The 19,043-nt window shown below is 30.6% G+C and overlaps 2 protein-coding genes across 2 annotated transcripts in view; one reads left to right on the top strand and one right to left on the bottom strand.

The window, feature by feature from the left end:
• LOC145327484 (facilitated trehalose transporter Tret1-like) overlaps positions 1-19,043 on the top strand; it is a 75,059-nt gene that overhangs the window by 9,746 nt on the left and 46,270 nt on the right. The gene's annotated exons all lie outside the window — the stretch shown is intronic.
• On the bottom strand, positions 13,858-18,946 carry LOC145328752 (uncharacterized). Its single transcript, XM_080172571.1, has 6 exons — positions 18,803-18,946; positions 18,272-18,590; positions 18,006-18,145; positions 17,659-17,887; positions 16,875-17,426; positions 13,858-16,778 (listed from the first exon to the last, which is right to left on the bottom strand). The coding sequence occupies exons 1-6, from the start codon at positions 18,926-18,928 to the stop codon at positions 16,156-16,158; spliced, it is 1,989 nt and encodes a 662-aa protein (XP_080028697.1). The 5' UTR covers positions 18,929-18,946; the 3' UTR covers positions 13,858-16,155.

Below are 19,043 nucleotides of genomic sequence, written 5' to 3'. Positions count from 1 at the left end.
TAATTAGGGCTTGTGGGTAATTTACACTTCAACCTTATGGATGGTGAGTTAGGGTTTCGTGATTTTTGTCACGATATTATTGCGACTTTTTAATGCAACCTAGGCACAGGACGTGGCGCTGTTTTGACAACGACACAATGAAGTCACATCAAATCCTAGGGACTTTTCAGTCAACCTAGTATTCAAGGATGACTCCCAGTAGATGAACTAACAAACGCCACTAACACACTAGCTAGCTACTACATTTTGCTAGTCCACAAGGACTTTTCAGTCAACCTATGACTGAGCAAAGTTTTTCGATCACTAGTGTACCATGCCAAGGACCACCCGTGCATACCTAATTTAGGGCTAAGGCTTCCCCCCTACTCTTACTCCAAATCTCTAACGCCTGAAAGAGCAGCAGTAGGTACTAATTTTTACATCTTTAGTATTGATGCGGTCTGGGGACTCGAACCCGACACCTCCCCAACAGATAAGCGGACGTTAAACCACTGAGCCATATCTGCGGGTACTCCCTTCTTAAAAAAAATAATAAATGATTTATACATCAAAATATACTAACAAAAAAAACGTTCTTCAATTGATTTCATGCTGTCTCTGATTTTTCCTAATAAAAAGTTGTCAAATGCTCACTTGTATAAGCTAGAAAAATCACAGTAGGAAATTGATAGGCTTAAGTAATTGTCAAGATCGCACTTTGAGCTCTTTGCCTGTTGTTTCATGTTTCAAATCTTCTGAATTATGGAAAATTATAACATTGAATAGTGCAGCAATAACTCTTTTGATATTAATAAGATTAAAGTAAAGTATTAAGAGACTCTCTCTTTAAATCACGATATATGTCCTTTTCATTAGTTTTAAGTATTTACAATTTTTTTCTAAATGAGCCAATAAACAAAGAAGTTAGACAGTCAAGCCCTAGTTATAATGTAGCTTTGGTTGCATTCAGCAGATTACTTCTGTGACACTCTACCGAAGCTGACCTCGGCTCATCTGAAATCACTCTATGCCTCAATAAGCCTGAGCCACACTTAGCCACGCTTCTAATTAGCCATAATCAAAAAATGTGAAAAATAGCGTCACCCTTATAAATATCACAATATGATATCATTGTGATATAAAGATGTTTAAGCCCAATTATGACACAATAGTAACTAGATTTAGATTAATTCTGGGTTTCAAAACTGCTGAAAATCTTTATTTAACAGTATGATTTCATAATAATCAAGTGTTATTTTTAAAAGTAGTGAATTTTTGCTAGAATCTTTTTAACGCTATCAAAGTCACACTGAGATTTACATTACAATGATTTGAAAAAAATAAGCAAAAAAAGATTGTTTTAGTAGCAAAGGAACCAAAAAATCTGCTAATAAATATTGACAGTTATAGAGTTGCTACGCTTCATAAATCGTACCAACATAATTCACTAACTGTCGAAGGAATCATCATGCAAACTTGGAAATCTATGGAACAATTATAACATGCCTAAATTAATGATAACAGCTATCCGTTACGTAGAGACGCACTAAAACTTATTATAGAAAAGCTTGGCTTTTAAAAATCGTGTGCTTTTTAGCATTTAACAAGTTAATAACAGTCTTCAAAGTAGGTACTTTACTATATAATTTAAATTACATCTTTCATTAGATTCATAACTGATTAAACTTAAAAATGCTTAGTATAACCTGTAATTTAGGATGATTTCACTTATTATTGGAATTTTTGATGTACTTTACTTCTTTTTGTTTCAGTCACTATCTGCTGCGTCCCTAGCCTTTAGCCTAGGCTCTGTATTCAAAGGAGTATTGGGGAAAAACATAGTTTAAAATCATAGTAAGGCCTAAACAAAATAGCTAGCTTCATATACCAGTACCTGAATGAAGCATCCATGATGAATGATTCTTGGAAACTAATTCCTTGGACAAAAAAGCACAACATTATTGCGAAGCATCTCTATAATCAAGTTCTATAGTGTTCTTGAACCTTAACAGTATCCTGTATTTTACCAGTTATGAAGCAAATTTACTTACAATTTAGTTCAAACTTGAACATAAATATATCCTGCTTTTTCAGTTCATACACTAAATATACAAGTGTTGATGTTCGATTGTCCTACTGTTTCAGAGCTTCGCTTTTATTGATGTTGTCATACTTGCTATAAGAATAAAAATGTACATATTTAAAATTCTAAAAATAATCATGAAGAATTTTATATGAATGAATTTGATGAATCTTTGATAGAGGTGTCTTGGAATAAAACTGGGACTAATATTCTTTAAAATATTCTTGTACGTTTTCCAATTAATGCTTAAATAATCGGCCGTTTTCTCGAAAGATCTCTAAAATGCCCTTTAAGAAGGTTTAAGGCTGTCTTTGTAATGTTAATTATATTTTATGTAGAGTTTTTAAAATCTTGTAAACAAACATTTTTAGTAATTTTTTTTATAAAATCCCTTTTTCTTTATAAAAATTTTTCTGTTTCACCTCTAAAATAAATATCGAATATAAGTGGGTACTATAACAATGGAAAAAATGTCGACTATTTAGGTTGCTAACATGGATGGCCATCACTTATTGGTCAGTTCGTTCATTCTGTAGGAGAAAGTGGCTGGGGAAAAGGGAGTGGAAGGAAGGGAGATGTTATTTATATTTATTACAAGCTATACTTTATTAGAGTACATGATAATCTGGTGCAAGATCCAATTAATGATAAATCCATTACAATCATTATTTTATCTGAGCTGGATTTTTAAATCATTTCAATGGTGCGCCAAATAGGGATGCGCCGAATTTCAGCCAATCACAGCGCGGAATTTCGTAAAATTTTGTGCTCTCATTGGTGGAAAGTTGGCTCACCCCGATTTGGCGCACCATTGAATGATTTAAAGATCCAGGTCTGCTGAGTAAATATCCCAGTCTGTGCAGTGCACACAAGAATGATGAATATAAAATGATGACATTATCACCCCTAACCGTGTGTCTGCAGGGATCTAAAGGGATGGTAATGGATGATAATTTGATGTACATCCCTAATGATGATACACAAAAATTACTCTATCCGTATATTACAATTAGTGGTGGAAAGTTTGGACATTTAACTTATTGAACCAACCAATCAAAATTCATTAAAAGTCCTCAAAGTTGTTAAGCAAATGAACAAGAAAACATTATTAAAAAACTTTGGGGACTAATAGAACCCAATGTCTCCTTTCTCCTTGGTGTGTCTGAATGTCTTCATATCAGTGATACAGTGATAGGTTAATGTATTTATGATAATCGAGTTAGCTTTTAAACAAATAGAGCTCTCATAAAAGAATATATAAAAAAGTCTTTTTTCTAAGTTTAAAAATTGATTTGATTAATTTTAAAAAAATTACATTAGATATTATATTAGAGTATAATGCCCGAGTAATGAAAAATTCTCATTGAGTACTCTAGATCTTTTAAGTCTAATATAATCACGTCACTCCTAACCGCGGGAGTCTGTCTGTCTGACACAGGATATTTGTCTTTCTTATTGTCTGTCTGTCTGGCACAGGATATTTGTCTTTCTTATTGTCTGTCTGTCTGTCTGACACAGGATATTTGTCTTTCTTATTGTCTGTCTGTCTGTGAGTCATTATTTCTGCTCATACAAAGTTTTCATGATAAATGTTCATATGTTGGTTTAGAGTAACAAATTAAAACTAGCTTTTATTATTTTCTCTTTTTGTATATTTCCACCCTTTTAAATAAGAGATATTAAAAAAAATATATGAATATATATTTTTAAAAAAATTTTAAAAAACTTTGCAATTTTAGTTTTATGGACATGAACAATTATAGACGATGAAAAATTGGTGTATAGACAAAATTACCCCTTCTGCAGAATAATTGATGTTTTTTAACCTACTAATCAAGATTTAATAAAAGTACTGAAAGTTTTTAAGCCATCGAATGAGAGAACTATATTATAAAACTTTAGGCAACCGTATTTAATTCAATTCTATGTCCACTTCCTCCCTGATTAAACGAAAGCTAAATTTAGCTAACGCTTTATGGTAATTGTAATAAAAAAGTAATAGGACCCCAAATTTTAAAAGAGTTTTCACGGCCAGTCAAATTTAGGGCCTTGCCTAACTTTTTTTTGACAACCTATTACCATTTTGTTCGTACTTTTGAACAAAGTCTTAAATCTCAATCTTTAAAGATAATTGCACAAAAAATGTATCAATGTTCAAAATTTAACAAGAATTACAATGTTCAAAAAGAAACGAAGCAAGTTCCGACCTTAATTATATAAAAGCTTTCGATATCATAAAGTTAAGTTTACAATAAAAGTAACTAAATACATTATTTAAGTGTCAAAGGAGAACCATATCGGTACAGCGGTTAGCGAGATCTTTTGCTACAGACAAAAAAGCTTACTACTTTATATAAAAGGATAGTTATCAGAGAGAAAGATAGAAAAGACAATGAACTTTATTACACTAGTCCCCAAAGTTTTACAACTACGTTTTCTTCCTCGTTGGTTTGACAACTTTAGGGACTTTTACTGAACTTTGGTTGGTTGGTTTATTAAGATGAGTAATCAAACGTTTCAACAACTAATTTTAATCTACTTAAGGGGTAATTTTGTGTGTCATCTTTGAGAATGTACATCAATTTATCGGCTATTGTCTTATCCCTTTAGATCCCTGTATGGTTATACATTGCCCAAACTAAAATGATAAATGTAGTTCTAACACATGCCAAATGTTTAGATAAATGGACAGCCCATTAACGCAATGCAGTTTGTCTGTTCAGCTTTTTAGGGAAGCGTAGCTACTCCGCAAATTGCTAGGATTTGTCATTTTTGGGAGGAAAAACTTTTATCCCAATATAAGTTAATCTGTATGTTTATTTCTATTTTCTTGACTATTTTTTTCATATAGATATTGCCTTTTCTAAATACTAAATTGGGAACATTGGACCGTAAATTATGTTGGTACCCAAAGTTTTACAAACACGCTCTTTTAATCGTAGGCCTTAAAGCTTTTATAAAGATCTTGAAGAGTCAAATTTTTTTTCCTAAGGGGGTAATTTTGTTTATCATTACTGTACTTCTTTTTAAAACCTATTAAACTTACGCATGAACCTAATTGATCTTGTTTTTTTTCTTATTTTTTGTTATAATACCCATAGATAATTAAAATACATGGCACATTATCTTAGTATATTATTATACCATATTAGTTGCTAGTACAAGGAATTATTTTCATAAAAATTAATGCTATAAATCATTTACTGTAAGGTAATCAGGGAGGGAGGGGTCATTGCACTGTTATTTACATGTTCCTGTATGATTTATAAAAACAATCTCTCATTTGTTGATTTGAAAAAAAATTGACCTTTTATTAATTCTTGATTGGGGTTTACCTTCAGTATACATACTTTAACACAATTAATTTTGACCGGCAGAACGGGTAATTTTGTTTATCTTCATTGGAAATGTACATCAATTTATTATATGTTGTCTTTTCCCTTAAAATACCTGCTGTCTGATCTATGCATGTGGTGTCTCAAGTTTGATTGCAATACTTTTGTCTTGAAGTCCTAAATGTTTGAGTTCCTCCTGTTTATAGGCAAAGGCATTCTTTCTTTTCTTATTTTCAAAAAATGCACCTGTTTAAATCATTCTAATTGAAATCTTTTAGCTGCTCTTTGACTTTTCATTCTAATTTATGTTCCTGTCCTTTAGTTTTAAGCTTTATATTTCGCTAATAGATGTATAAATACAAAACACAAAAGTTTTTTTTGAAAAATTAATAATGTAAAAATTATTTACATTTTTGGAAGCGTAGATTTCGTTTTTTAATGATGTTCGCCTTTTCATACAATTGATTATTATATAAAAAATCTAGGCATGTTAGAATTTGTTTGGATTTTAATGAAAATTTTAGCTTTGTCCCATTTAAGGATTTTTTATCCCATAGTAAGGTGTGCTAAATTGTGGTCTTTTTGGGATATCTGTTAATATAACTACACATACATTAACTAAAATATACAATCAAAGATTGGGTAACACTTTTCAACAAAATATCTTAAGCCATATTTAAAAGCGAAGCTCTTCATCTAATCAGAGTAGCTCTTAACGTTAATTTAGGGATGTTAGAATTGTCCTATCGATTTCAAACTTGCAATCATTCGTATAACAGTTTGAAACGAAAGCTGAGCAACTCTATAATCGTTACCAAAAAGTTCGTATATCCATTTAAAACATGTTAGTATTATTGATATGATTTAATTTTGATTATAATTGTCTCTTTCTCTACAAAGATTTATAGATAATCGCGTACGTTGAACTCAATTTATTGACTTTAACATTAGATTTGATTTTTAAAGATTATAAATTAAACATTATTGTTATTTCATAACATATCGATAAAAGAAATTTGTGATAACTTTTATTCTATGCCATTTAGTCGACATAAATAATGACACTATAACAAAGGCAAGTCGATAATATATCAGCCATGTCCACTTTTGAACAAGCAATATATAATAGAAGACAAAAACTGTTTCTAGAAGTTATGCCAAAAATTTAAAACAAAATATGAAGCTGTATAAAAATAAGCAAGTCGGTAATAAGTCAATAAATAAAAACGAAATGTTAGGTCAAATTAATATTCCAGGCTTATAGGTACAACATACGTACCTGTCAACTTATAGAGTAGCTTCATTAGTACAATATGAAGACTCTATATCTTTCTCTATCTTAACTCAATTCTATTAATCGATTAATTAAAACTTGGATGTTGCACCAGATTTTCATGTTCTTTGATAAAGTGATACTCACGGCTGGCTAGAATAACGATTCTTCCCATCCACTTCTTTACCCTATCCCCTCCCTTCCTACTCGATGAAAGAACTGACCAATAAATGAGGACAATATTAGCAACCTAAATTGACGACAAATTTTTCCCTGTCAATATATCCACGTATTTCATATCCATTATTCTATTGGTTTGAAATTAAAGTTATTTAAAATTCTATATTTGGAGTTTATAGGTTTTCTCGGGCGCTTTCTGGGAATTAGGAAATTTCATTTTGGTATTTTACATCTCTATTTTAGATTAGGAATATAGGGAGAGGTAAATAATTCGATAATAATAATATAAATAATAAATAAAATGAATTAGGAGGATAAAGAAAGAAAGGGATGTAAATCATTGTGATTAGCGATATCAAATGTATATTTTGACTAAATGGATTTTTAAAAAAGAGGTTTAGCTGACGTGGTGTGCTATTTTTAAATATTTTGACAAAATATTCATCGACTACATGGCTTTTATATTTAGAGATCATAGATGACATTGTATCGAAATATCTTATGACATTATATTTTTGTTGACATAATATAGGCACAATTTTTTGACAGGGCTCAGTATGAATCAGCGTTTATTTATTATTTAAGTTTTGGACAAATTGAACAAATCTAGGAAGGGAAATTATACTAGTACCCAAAGTGTCTCATTTAATCATAGCTGAAATACATTGGGTACTTTTGTTAAATTATTTTAATCGACAGAAGGGATAATTTTGTTTATTATCATTTGGGTTGAACATCAATTTATAGTTTATTGTTTATCCCCTAAGATCCCTGAACAAACACAAATTTAGAAAAAAAACAACCATTTACCCATCCTTTTATCCCTAGTTATTTAAAATCTATACTTTGGATATTTGTCTAAAATAAGGCGGCATGTACAAATTTTGTTTTAACGTAAATTTAACAAGGATGGCAACATTCATAAATCCAGTTCACTAAATTTCGATAATCGTCATTAAATCATATTTTTATCATCAAATTGATGTTTGTTTGTGTGTGTGTGTGTGTGTGTGTGTAGCGAAGAATCTCGCTTAACGCTAAACCGATATGGTTCTCCTTAACAGTGAGGCTTCTCGTATGTCAAGGAAATATATTTTTGTGGTACTATTCTATTCAAATTATAGAAAAGCAACGCTATAAAAAATGTTTAAAAATTATCTTAAAATCCATCATTAGATTTTTACATAATCTTAGATTTAATGCATTTTTGGGCATAAATCAGTCTATATGCTTCTAATACATTAGCTTATTGAAATATCAAGCAAATAAATAGTAATATTCATGTCGTAAATATGTCTTTATTAACATTACATACATAAACTGACTTTATTAATTAATAACATATGTTTAAATAATTTTTTTATACCTTTTACTTGCAAGAATAAATGATAAGTAATGATTCATCTATAAAACAACTAACAATATTTTGTTAATTAAATATTAAAAGAAAATATAAAAAGATGTATTTTGGCTGATATTTTTTCTTTTTATTCCTATCCAAACGGTAGGTTTTAACCCTTTAGGACCTACACCAGTGGGGCTACTCTCTACTTAACCTAACCTAACCTTTTCTAAGTTAACCCTCAGAAAATTCCTCCTCCTCTTTCTGCTTTCCATTTATTTTTTAATAACAGGGGATAGGCGTTTCTGTGCCAAACATCCCACACTTTTAAACATTAGACAACACACATATCAAGTTATAGAGTATCTATGCTTTTGTTTTGAAGTATTAATCAGGGATCTAAAGTGATAAGACAATAAATCAATGTACATCCCTAATGATGATACACAAAATTGCCCCTTCTTAAGATTAAAATTAGTTGTTGAAACGTTTGAACACTAAACTTGATAAGCCAACCATCAAAATTCACTAAAGTCCCTAAAGTTGTAACGCCTAGCAATTAGAAAACGTTACGTTAAAACTTTGGGGACTAGTGTAATAAACAGACCAATGTCTCCTCCCTCCATGGGTATTAATATTAATAAATTTAAGTTTTCAAATGTATGATGTAATAGCATTCATGAACATGTGAGTTATATAAAGCGCGCAGTGTGTCCAAAAATAAAAACAAAACAAATATGCAAAAATAAAAGTATTAATTAATTGGAATTGACATTTAACTTTAATAGCAGCTGAGGAATTTCCTTTTATACTAAACTAGTTCTGGATTCTTCAGCTTAACACTCTTTGTATAAAGACTAGCGGCTACGCCCCTAGCATCTACGCTATCTGTATTCAAAGTGGTATAGAGGGGCTAATAAGATATCTTAAAACCACCCAAAAACTTTAATCTGAAAATCAATAGCCTAAAACGATTACAGTAGCTATAGAAAGCTTACCTGAAATAGAGAACCCTATCGGTTCAGAAGTAGTTTTTTTTTAGATCTTAGGCCTAAGACAAAAAAACCTTTTTTATAGTATTTCATTAGATTTACATAAAATAAAAAAATAAAAACACGTAGGCGTTAAAAATACTTATTATTTTTGAGACACCATATACATACATTGCATATACATCATGAAATCTTAAAAAGCATTAATCATACATTACACGTAAATACATACTAAAATATTAGTTTGCTAAAACTATTAACCCTAACTTTCGGAACCTTTTTGTCGGAAATTCAGGGTATTTTGACATTGAATAAAGTGTACATTCAGATTTTCACGTAATTAACGAAATGTCTATTTCTTTTGCGAGACAGAAAAAAATGGAATTTAAATGGTGGATAGCAAAATTTGCCCCCCCCCCCTGTAATACTTGTAGGGTTAACAATATATTATATGCTGTGCAATCTTTATCTATCTGCGCCTTATCCATCTTTTATCCATCCGCCTACCTTCAGTTTCCATTTAAGCGCTGTCTAGGTGATTAAAAATAGAGTTTTAGGACTAGAGTGAGCAACAAGTCGATTTTCAAAAAAAAATTGAACCATTTGTGGAAATATCATCAATAAATGATTTATATTAATGAGATATTATATTTCTTGACTGTTTAAAAATCGAACTACTTGATTATTTGGTTAATATATTTGTGTAATAAGTTTATTAAAAGTTTAATGATAATCTAATAGCTAATTTCTATTTGGTCCTAGTGCTTACATAATTTAAGCCTTTTAAGTAGTGATCAAGGAGGGAGGGGACTTTGGGCTGTAAACTACAGTGGTACCCATGGATTTTATAATCAGGCCACGTCATCTTTTTGATTGGCTCGAAACTTTGGGTATTTTTACTTAACTTTCATAGGTTGTATCTAAACTTGTAGTGTTTACATTTTTCAACCAATAATTTTTTTGTTTATTTATTATCATTGAAGATGATTATTTATTCATCGATCAACGTCTTAAACTTTAAGATTCCCGGTAGTAGTGGAATGAAATACAAATTAAGTAAGAAATATTCATTTGAGTTCAAGTTATCCCTAGACTTTTAATCTAAAAATCACATAGCCTAAAAATATCCCGGGACCTATATGAAATTTTTCTAAATTATAGAACTGAATCGGTTAAGTTTTGAAATCTTAAGACAAAACATAATTTACTACTTTACATAATAAGGATTGGATATAAGTTGACAAAAGTATGACTTGAGATTTTAACTGATATCCAAATATCTACATTTATGTGCACACCCCATCTGAAACTGTTGATAGAATTGTTGTGCTATAATTTCCTCCTGAATATTGACTGTGCAAAAAGTAATAAAATAAATTGATGTACATTCTCAATGATGATTCACAAAATAACCACATGTAGATAACAATTAGTGGTTGAAACGTTTGAACACTTAACTTAATGAACCAACCAATCAAAATTAAATAAAAGTCCCCAGAGTTGATAAGCTATTGAATAAGAAAACTTTGGGGACTAGTGTAATAAACAGCCCAAACTTTTTGTGCAGAAATGAGTAAACACCGTTAAAATTAGCATGTATAATAGGGGAGTTAATAGCCCCTAAATCCTTTTGGTTAACAAATTGTGCAAACATGAAAAGGTGACCTGATAATGCAGCAAATATTGAAAACAGCAAAATTTGAAAAATGGTAAATTTAATTTCTGCGCTGATAATTGTTCGTCTTACAATATACATTTCCTGAGTTTAGATTTAGAAACTTTTATTTTTTACCAAAGAGGGGGTTGTGGGGGTGCCTCCATAACCTTAGTTTTTGATCTTTTATTAAAAAGATGGAGATTCTATATGGAGTTGGCTTACATCATACATGTCTACCATATAGCTTTGATGAAACTGAAAAATTTTATAGAACTATAAATTTTACCATTTATGTACTAAATCTCATTGAACAATGACACACATACAGAACGAAACTCTGACTGTTAAGTAATTAGGCTAAATATATGCTATATATCTAAAAAAATCGTCAGTTTTGCATAAACACCAATACTAGAATCCCCTGTAGATTGAGATTAGCATAATTCCAAGCCCTTTAGAACATACCTACATGCACCATACTGAAAAAATGTCTGATAAAATGAATGAAAAAATTTCATTAACATAATCAAGTCTAAGACAATGGCCGATAAATTGTTGCACATCCCCAATGATGATAAACAAAATTAAAATTAAAACTAGTGGGTGAAATGTTTCAAATTTATACTTAAAAATTCAAACAACCAAAATTCACTTAAGTCCTTAAGTTAAAAGGCCAACGACTAATAAAACTTAGAGGACAATTGTAATGCAGTCTATTGTCCCCTCTCTCTCTTGGTTTGTTTATTGTGAACCCTCTATGAAAATGATATAAAACCATCTATTTTTTAGCCAATTCTTGATAATAAAAATTAAAATTTTTGTGATGATTTTTAAGAGTGTATGTATAGACTACTGCCTAAACATAATTCTATCCATAAAAGGGGTACTACACAGAATACTAAAGTTAGAACATCTGTAGGTAGAGAAGATATATAAAGCTATCAATATCCTGGAAAATTACAAAAAAAAATGGTAGGATTTATTGTAATTTTTCCAAATTTGTCAATAAATAAGGAATCTCTGGTTGCCTCTAATATCTGAGGTTCACGATAGGATTGTTATTTTAGTTGTAGAGTAGTTTTGATACCTTTTTCTCGGCGTTTTTCCTCAAAGTGCTTAGTCGAGCACAGGTAAATTGCTTTGTTATCTGAAAAAATTAAAAGTTTAAAAGATTCTCGATGGTTTGCTTTTTACTTTAGGTTCAAATTAAAATATTTATTTCAGTCAACATATTAAAACATAATTATTTGATACGAATATTTACATAGGTATATTGTTTATATAGTTTTATTTTATTTTATTTATTTTAATACACAAGAAATATCAAATATGTTGCCTAGTGGCAGGACCTAACGCAAAACACAATGTGTAAATTTTTTAGTATAAAGTGGATTATTAAACAATAACACTGTGATCATGCGGTAAAAAAGGTTAGTTAGGCTATATTGGGTAATGGGTAACCCCGCAGGGTTAGGGCACCACAGAATAAGAGCACACCACAGGGATTAGGAATATGAAAATAAAAAATATGTGGGGAGTTTTTTTGTCATTGATTAAAAATTAGAGGGAAAGCACCTTTTACACTTTAATGAAGTGAAGGTTATTTAAGCTACCTGAATTTAAATCTCTCTGTTATTTTTCTATTGGGTACTGCTTCTCATAGAAGAATATTAACATGTTTTTTTCTACTAATTCATTTTTCAGTTGCCAAATATTAAAAACATATTATAAATCAAAATTATTTTACAAAACGTTTCAGTTAACTTTCAGAAGTATTAAAATCCTAAATAAAATTTTAAAAGCGAAGCTTTCTTTGAATAGAGTCGTAATGTAGCCCGTCCCGGATAGCTACTATCGTTGATTTAGGCATGTTAAAATTGCCCTATTAATTTCTAACTTTGCATGATGATTCCTATAACAGTTAGGTACAATTTAGAAGACGTAACTCTATAATCACCAACAATAAGTAGTTTTACTTCAGACATCTTGATTTTTAACTAATTTGACAAGATTTTGTTTTAATATAATGATCCTATGCATCTAATAATTTGGTATAACGCTTTCTAGGACGTTAAGGCTATATGTTATAAGCGGAGCATCTTTATATTTAAGTCTTAAAATGTAAGTTTCTCTATCCTGTATTCAAGTAATTCTGGAATAGAATTGATTACTTTTAGCTATTGTTTGATTTTGAATGCATTGTTTATTTAACATTTTTTTTGTTCGTTAATGTCTGATTTTTTAAGCTTCGCTTTTATGAATGTTGTCATAATGAAATTTAAGAAATATTACAATGTTTTTTTGACACAAATAATATTTTTCTTTATATGTTTTGCTAAGGTTTCATACTTCCATACTAAAGGACAGGGCAAAAGATTCTGAAAAAGTAAGATAATAGAAATGATAATTATACTTTTTTTCAACAATATTTATATGAAATAAAAATATTTGATAAATATAAAATATTTAATCAGTTATTTATTTCATTGTGTGATAACAACTTTCCGCGAATATAAAAATTAAAAATAGTTTTGTTAGCCCCGAGATGCCGAAGGCACGAGCTGAAAAAGTGGTTTTAATCTTATGATTGTACATTTTTATAATTGTAGAAAACTGGATATAATACGATGCTATACACACATGGCAGTATGGTTGAGAACCGGTTCTATTCTACCGGATATTAATCGGTTTCGAAGCGATACTGGAAATATAGTTTTCAATGCTTTTACATGTTTATAAATCCGTATACAAAGTAAAATATATTTTTTTTTGCGAAAAAGTCATTTTTTTATAGTATTCAGAATATTCTTCATTATTTTATTGCACTATACATATATTTGTTGTTTAATAATATTTAATCCTCTTATTCTAACTTATTAGGCTTTATATTAGAAGGATTAGTAAATATAAAAAATAGTAAACAAACGTAAAAATTGCATTTAATGCTGTGTGTAAGTTTAAGTGTAAAGAAACAAGAATGATAAAATCCATAAAATCGAAGCAATGATGTGTCTACTAGATATTTTAAATATTAACTATTCTAAACCCTAAACGTATCGTATTTCGAGTAAATTTGGAAGGGAATTTAGACATATGAAAATATTGAAATTGGGGAATATTTATATACGTGTGCAAGAATTCTATTTCAAAAATAGGATATTAATTCCCCTCTCCCTTCGTTCAAAAATACATCCCTATTTCTATTTTTCTAAATATTCAAATTTCTTAATATTTATATACGAAGTACTTGGTAAATAAATAGAAGATTTTGAAAAATAATAAATTTTTACGTTTTATATTTCTATTTCGAAATAAATCACGCAATCTTAAATTAAGTATGTTCGTTAAACAATTCCGAAATAAAATTTACTAGATATATTAGACTTTTAGGTTCTTTCTATGAAATTAATGTGATGACATAATTTCCTTACTCCAAAAAGTCTACCTGTTAAGAATACGACATTTTAGACGTCTTACTTTTTTCATTGCTTTTTTTACAGGGTAAAATAAAAATTCTTCCTAATATTAAAAAAGGATAATTTTGCATTACGTAAAAAAAGTATATAACGATAATGAAATATATTAAAGTTAACTTATAATAGTTTGTAATTGTATTTGTAACAATATATTTATAGATTCCCTGTTATTTGATATCATCCGTTTCCGGTGTATGCTGTTATATCAGGGATAAATATATACACAAAAATTCCTCCAACAAATTTTTATTATTTACCGTGGTCAAAACATATTAAAAAATCTTATTTTAAAAAATGTAAATATAACGAAATAAATTATATTGAAGTTTCTAATTACCCATGTACATTTCTACCTCGTGCACCTCGTGCACACACACACAGTTCTTCAGTCATTATTTGAATTTCAGAGTGTATTGACACGTCATACTACGCGTTAGTTAGATACAAAGAAAAGTGAAAAATAATAAAAAATTTAATATTCAATGTGAAAACTTCAAATGGAATTATATTAATACAATAAAATAAAGTGATAAATATTATTTGCATAGTTATAAAAAAAAAGAAGAAAGAAACAAAGTCTTAGTCAAGTGTCAACACAAGAAGATCTAATTCTGTTCTGTACTGTCGTCCGAAAAAAATTATTGTAGTCTATTGTTTTGAGTGAATGTCATAAGAGTACATACACGTCAAAATAATAGGCTATGTTTTCTATTTCGGAAGGCAGTACACATAATCATTTACTGTATATTAAGGTAAGGATTTTGTAATAATTTGTAAATATAAAGTGATAAGTCTGTTCGTTATAACTTAATTATTCTTATTTTGCCTTTTGGTAATTTCAATTTTAAACGCACAGATTTTATACTGTGAATAATTCGGCAAGCTCCATACTTTGTTTTTAATTATGTTTATTTTTTATTTTTTTATATCGTTCCAAAATTACAAAGTATCGGGTGTGTTTTATCGATAAGTCTTACCTAAAAATATTGAATCCCTGTGTTCGAAAAGAATTTCCGTGCATTTTTTTACGTCGTTCAGAACGGCTCGGCTCCACATTAGTTAAAAGTGAGTTTTTACAGTAATAATATGATTTAACGGTCTATTTCCTTAAATTAAACTTAAAAACCATATGTTACCAAATATACACACATCCGCAGCCGTATTTCTAGATTCGGCTCCGCGTTTTTTTTGCGTTGAAACTCGGTTTTAAATGTACGCTCATATTAAACCTGATTATCAAGCTGTTTTTAAACAAATTTACTTACAATTTTGCTTAGACTCTTATATATTCGCATTCTGATAATTCAGTTCTGACATTAATGTCCGTATTTTTTTTACATTTTAACAACAAATTTTTATGTGACCTAATTATCCGATTGGTCTGATTTTTGGTTTACTGATGTTTGAATGTACAATAATATAAGCGAAGCGGCAAGTACGCATTTTTATTTTTTTCCATCACCCTTTAATTGAAATTCAAATTTATTTTTGGATATTTAGTATTTACTTTCATTTGATGTCCAACTTATTTACTCTAGAACCTCGAGCAAGAGACCATCCACGCATAAAGACACAAGACAAGTATGATTTGAGTAATGTTTTTGGCTTCGCTACTTATTGATTATTCATCCTTGTTAAATTAAATAACAATACTGCAAAAAAAAAAATATATCAATAAACAGTTTTTTGGGTTTTATTACAACATTTATTTTATAATGGTAATGATACAGATATTTAAAAAACACAAAATTATTTCATTAAATTATTTGTTTTACTTTACTTCTACTTTATTTCTTTCCAACATAATTAATATGATAAACATATTTACAAAAATTATTTCACTTTTCCAGTTCCTTGGTTGCTGTCTTCTTGGTAACTTTTACCTGCCTATCCCAAAATGCTTGGGACTTCTTGGGGACTAGCTTGTTCATCTTCAAGAACATGATGGCGTGGATGGTTTCTTTCTCTAGGTTATACCGCCTCGATGAGTAAACTAATTTGAGGTGTGAGAAAATTCTCTCACACCTCGCATTAGAAACAGGTAAGTTGTTGAAGTTGGTCATCAAACTGACAAGTCCAGGTGGATAACATATCTTCTCTGCAACATGTTCATACCTGGCAGTAAGCATCCTGTGGGTTGCGGTCATTGCTCCTTGTTTGTACAGTTTCTGGCGTTCTTCAACATCGAAATCCTTGGACTTAGATTTTTTGACTTTCGCAATTTCCTCCTTTATCTTAGCGACTTCACGTTGGTAACCGTATGTCAAGGCATGCAACTTGGATTCTTCTATGTTACTCCAATCCTTCAGCCCAGCTTTCAGGTGTTTCTTCATGACGTCCAGGGGATCCTTCTGTTTGTCACGTTGTTCTTTCTTTTTCTTCTTGGCTGCTGCTTGAGCCTGAATTTCTTTGAACTCTTGTTGTTTGTTCCAAAACATCTTTTGGATGGGTGTCATCATGCCTGTAATACATAAATATAATTAATAAAAATGATAATTGAATTATTTAACTAATGTTATTATTATTATCTATTTTAATTAATATTGTATATCTTTACCTGTGGGAGGTGCAGTTTCTGGAGATTCGTACTCGTCAGCTTCGGAATCCTCATTGTCGGCATCCGCATTAGCTCTACGCAGGTCGGCCTCTTCATCTGCCTTTTCTTCAGGACTTAGGTTGGCTCTCAGTGAGATTCGGTGTAGCCGTTCACCCAACAACCTACAATTTTTGGGTGCTTGTTGTAAAATTGTTTTTGCTTCATCCTGTGTCACCGTAAAGCTTTGTGTGCCACTCGCAATCATTTCCAAATGACTGCGTGACAGGGGGTGTAGGTAGAGACAGACTTGCCATCCTGCATTAGTACGGACAATCTTGTTAACTCTCAGGTGAAGGAACTTGAATACACGTCTAGCGAATAAGTTGCCAGGCATACTTGTCCGTAGGGTAAAGAACACCGTATCCAGCATGGTGAACATCTGGACGATTGTGGCCTCATGGGCTTGTGCAGGAATTGTCAGCATGGTATCCACACACTCCAACACTTCCAGGACTTCTCTGAGGGCAAGAACCTGGTCAGGTGTTGGCCACAGATTGTCAAACTTCTTGTTGACTAAAATAAAAATTAAAAATTAAAAATTAAAAATTAATTCTATTGATATATACAGTTCTAATTTTTAATTAAGGGAACGAGAGAAGAAATAATTTATTTAGTTTAAATTTTAATAAACTTCTATTTGTTACCTTTCTCTTTTGTTTAATTAAGGGACAGAGAGAAATTTAAATTGGTAATTTTGTTAGTTTTAAATTGTTGTTTAAATTATAATTAACTTTTTTGGGTTTACCTTTCTGATCCTGCACGGATTTTTTCACCTTCTGAAGTAGTGGTTTGTTGTCAAACAACTCTAAGAACCGCTTTATCATGTTCATTCTGGAGCTCCATCTCGTCTCCACGTATCTGGTAAGCATACGTTGTCCACTCTCTGCCAAAATGCGACGCAGCTTCTTGTTATTCATAATTTTACTGACCAGCTTTGCCAGGTTAATTATGGTTCTGTTGTACCCCTTCCCTTTCTAAAAAAATATAATATTTGTTAATTTTCACGTTTTTGTATAATTTATTATTTAACTTTTTAAGTTACTGTATAAGTTATTTAGTTGGTTCTATTAATCATTTAATTAATTTACTTACAACTTTGGCAGCCTGCTTCAACGCCAACTCCACTTGGTGGTTGAGGCAAACACCTCCCACTATAAGTCCACATTTCTGCTCATCACATTTCATTGTTCTTTGGATGTTCTCTTCTATTAGTTTCCCGAAATTTGTGATTGCTGAAAAGAAATAATTTAATAAATTAATATAATTTAGTTAAATGCATTTCGTGAAACTACCCCTGTAAATCATTAAATGTAATTCATTGAATTTTTTGGGAATGAATTTAATTTAACTTTACTTACCCTCTCTTTGTTGTGGATCTTTGATGGCGATGGACCTGTAGAAAATCGCACTTGATATGCCGCCATCGCCGCCATCGCCTTGTCTTGTTCCTGCCAGGGTTTCTTCATCTCCATCCTGACCCTCACCTTCGGCTTCTACAACACCATCCTCAACCTCATCTAAATCTTCTATAAACAAATCCAACGGGATTTCATCTTCACTATCAGCCTCAGGTGTGTCTTCCTTATCACTATCATCATCACTGACTCCCTCATGGTTCATGAAACTTGTATACTCTGTGGGGGTTTTCCCGTGCTCTTCATTGAGTATCTTGACGGACTAAAGAATGAAAAATAAATTAATGATTTACTTTCTAATGGTATTGTTTTATAATATTAATTCTCGTATTCATTCAAATATTCATCTAAAAAAACTGGTTTTATCTTACAATTGTACATTTTACATCCGCGGAAAGCCATTTAAAATACGATGCGAGAAAAAACTATTAAATAGTTATGATTTTATAATTATAATTTATAATTTTTCATTACCTTTACACAGTTGGCAGCCGAGTCGGATGTGGAGCTGAGAAGTTGATAATGCTCAAGCCCAAACCTTTTCAACAGTTCTTCGAAATATTCGTAGATGCTGCGGCCGGAAGCATCGGGTTTAGGCATCTAAACATAAGTAATTAATCAAATTATCATTTAGGTATTTGTGGTCATTCTAAATTTCTAAGAATTAATTTTAAACTTATACCTGTTCACAGGCGAGCAACAATTCTTTGGGACC

Source organism: Acartia tonsa, chromosome 9 (genome assembly GCF_053477335.1).
Source record: "Acartia tonsa isolate MP-2025a chromosome 9, ASM5347733v1, whole genome shotgun sequence".
NCBI classification, from domain to species: Eukaryota; Metazoa; Arthropoda; class Copepoda; order Calanoida; family Acartiidae; genus Acartia; species Acartia tonsa.
This window is presented reverse-complemented; position numbering and strand designations above follow the sequence as displayed.

Coding starts and splice junctions, on each gene's coding strand:
- LOC145328752 (XM_080172571.1), bottom strand. CDS start 18,928: ATGCCTAAACCCGATGCTTCCGGCCGCAGCATCTACGAATATTTCGAA. Junction 17,427..17,658: donor ATCCGTGCAGGATCAGAAAG/GTAAACCCAAAA, acceptor TTTTTATTTTAG/TCAACAAGAAGTTTGACAAT. Junction 16,779..16,874: donor AGAAACTGCACCTCCCACAG/GTAAAGATATAC, acceptor TATGTATTACAG/GCATGATGACACCCATCCAA.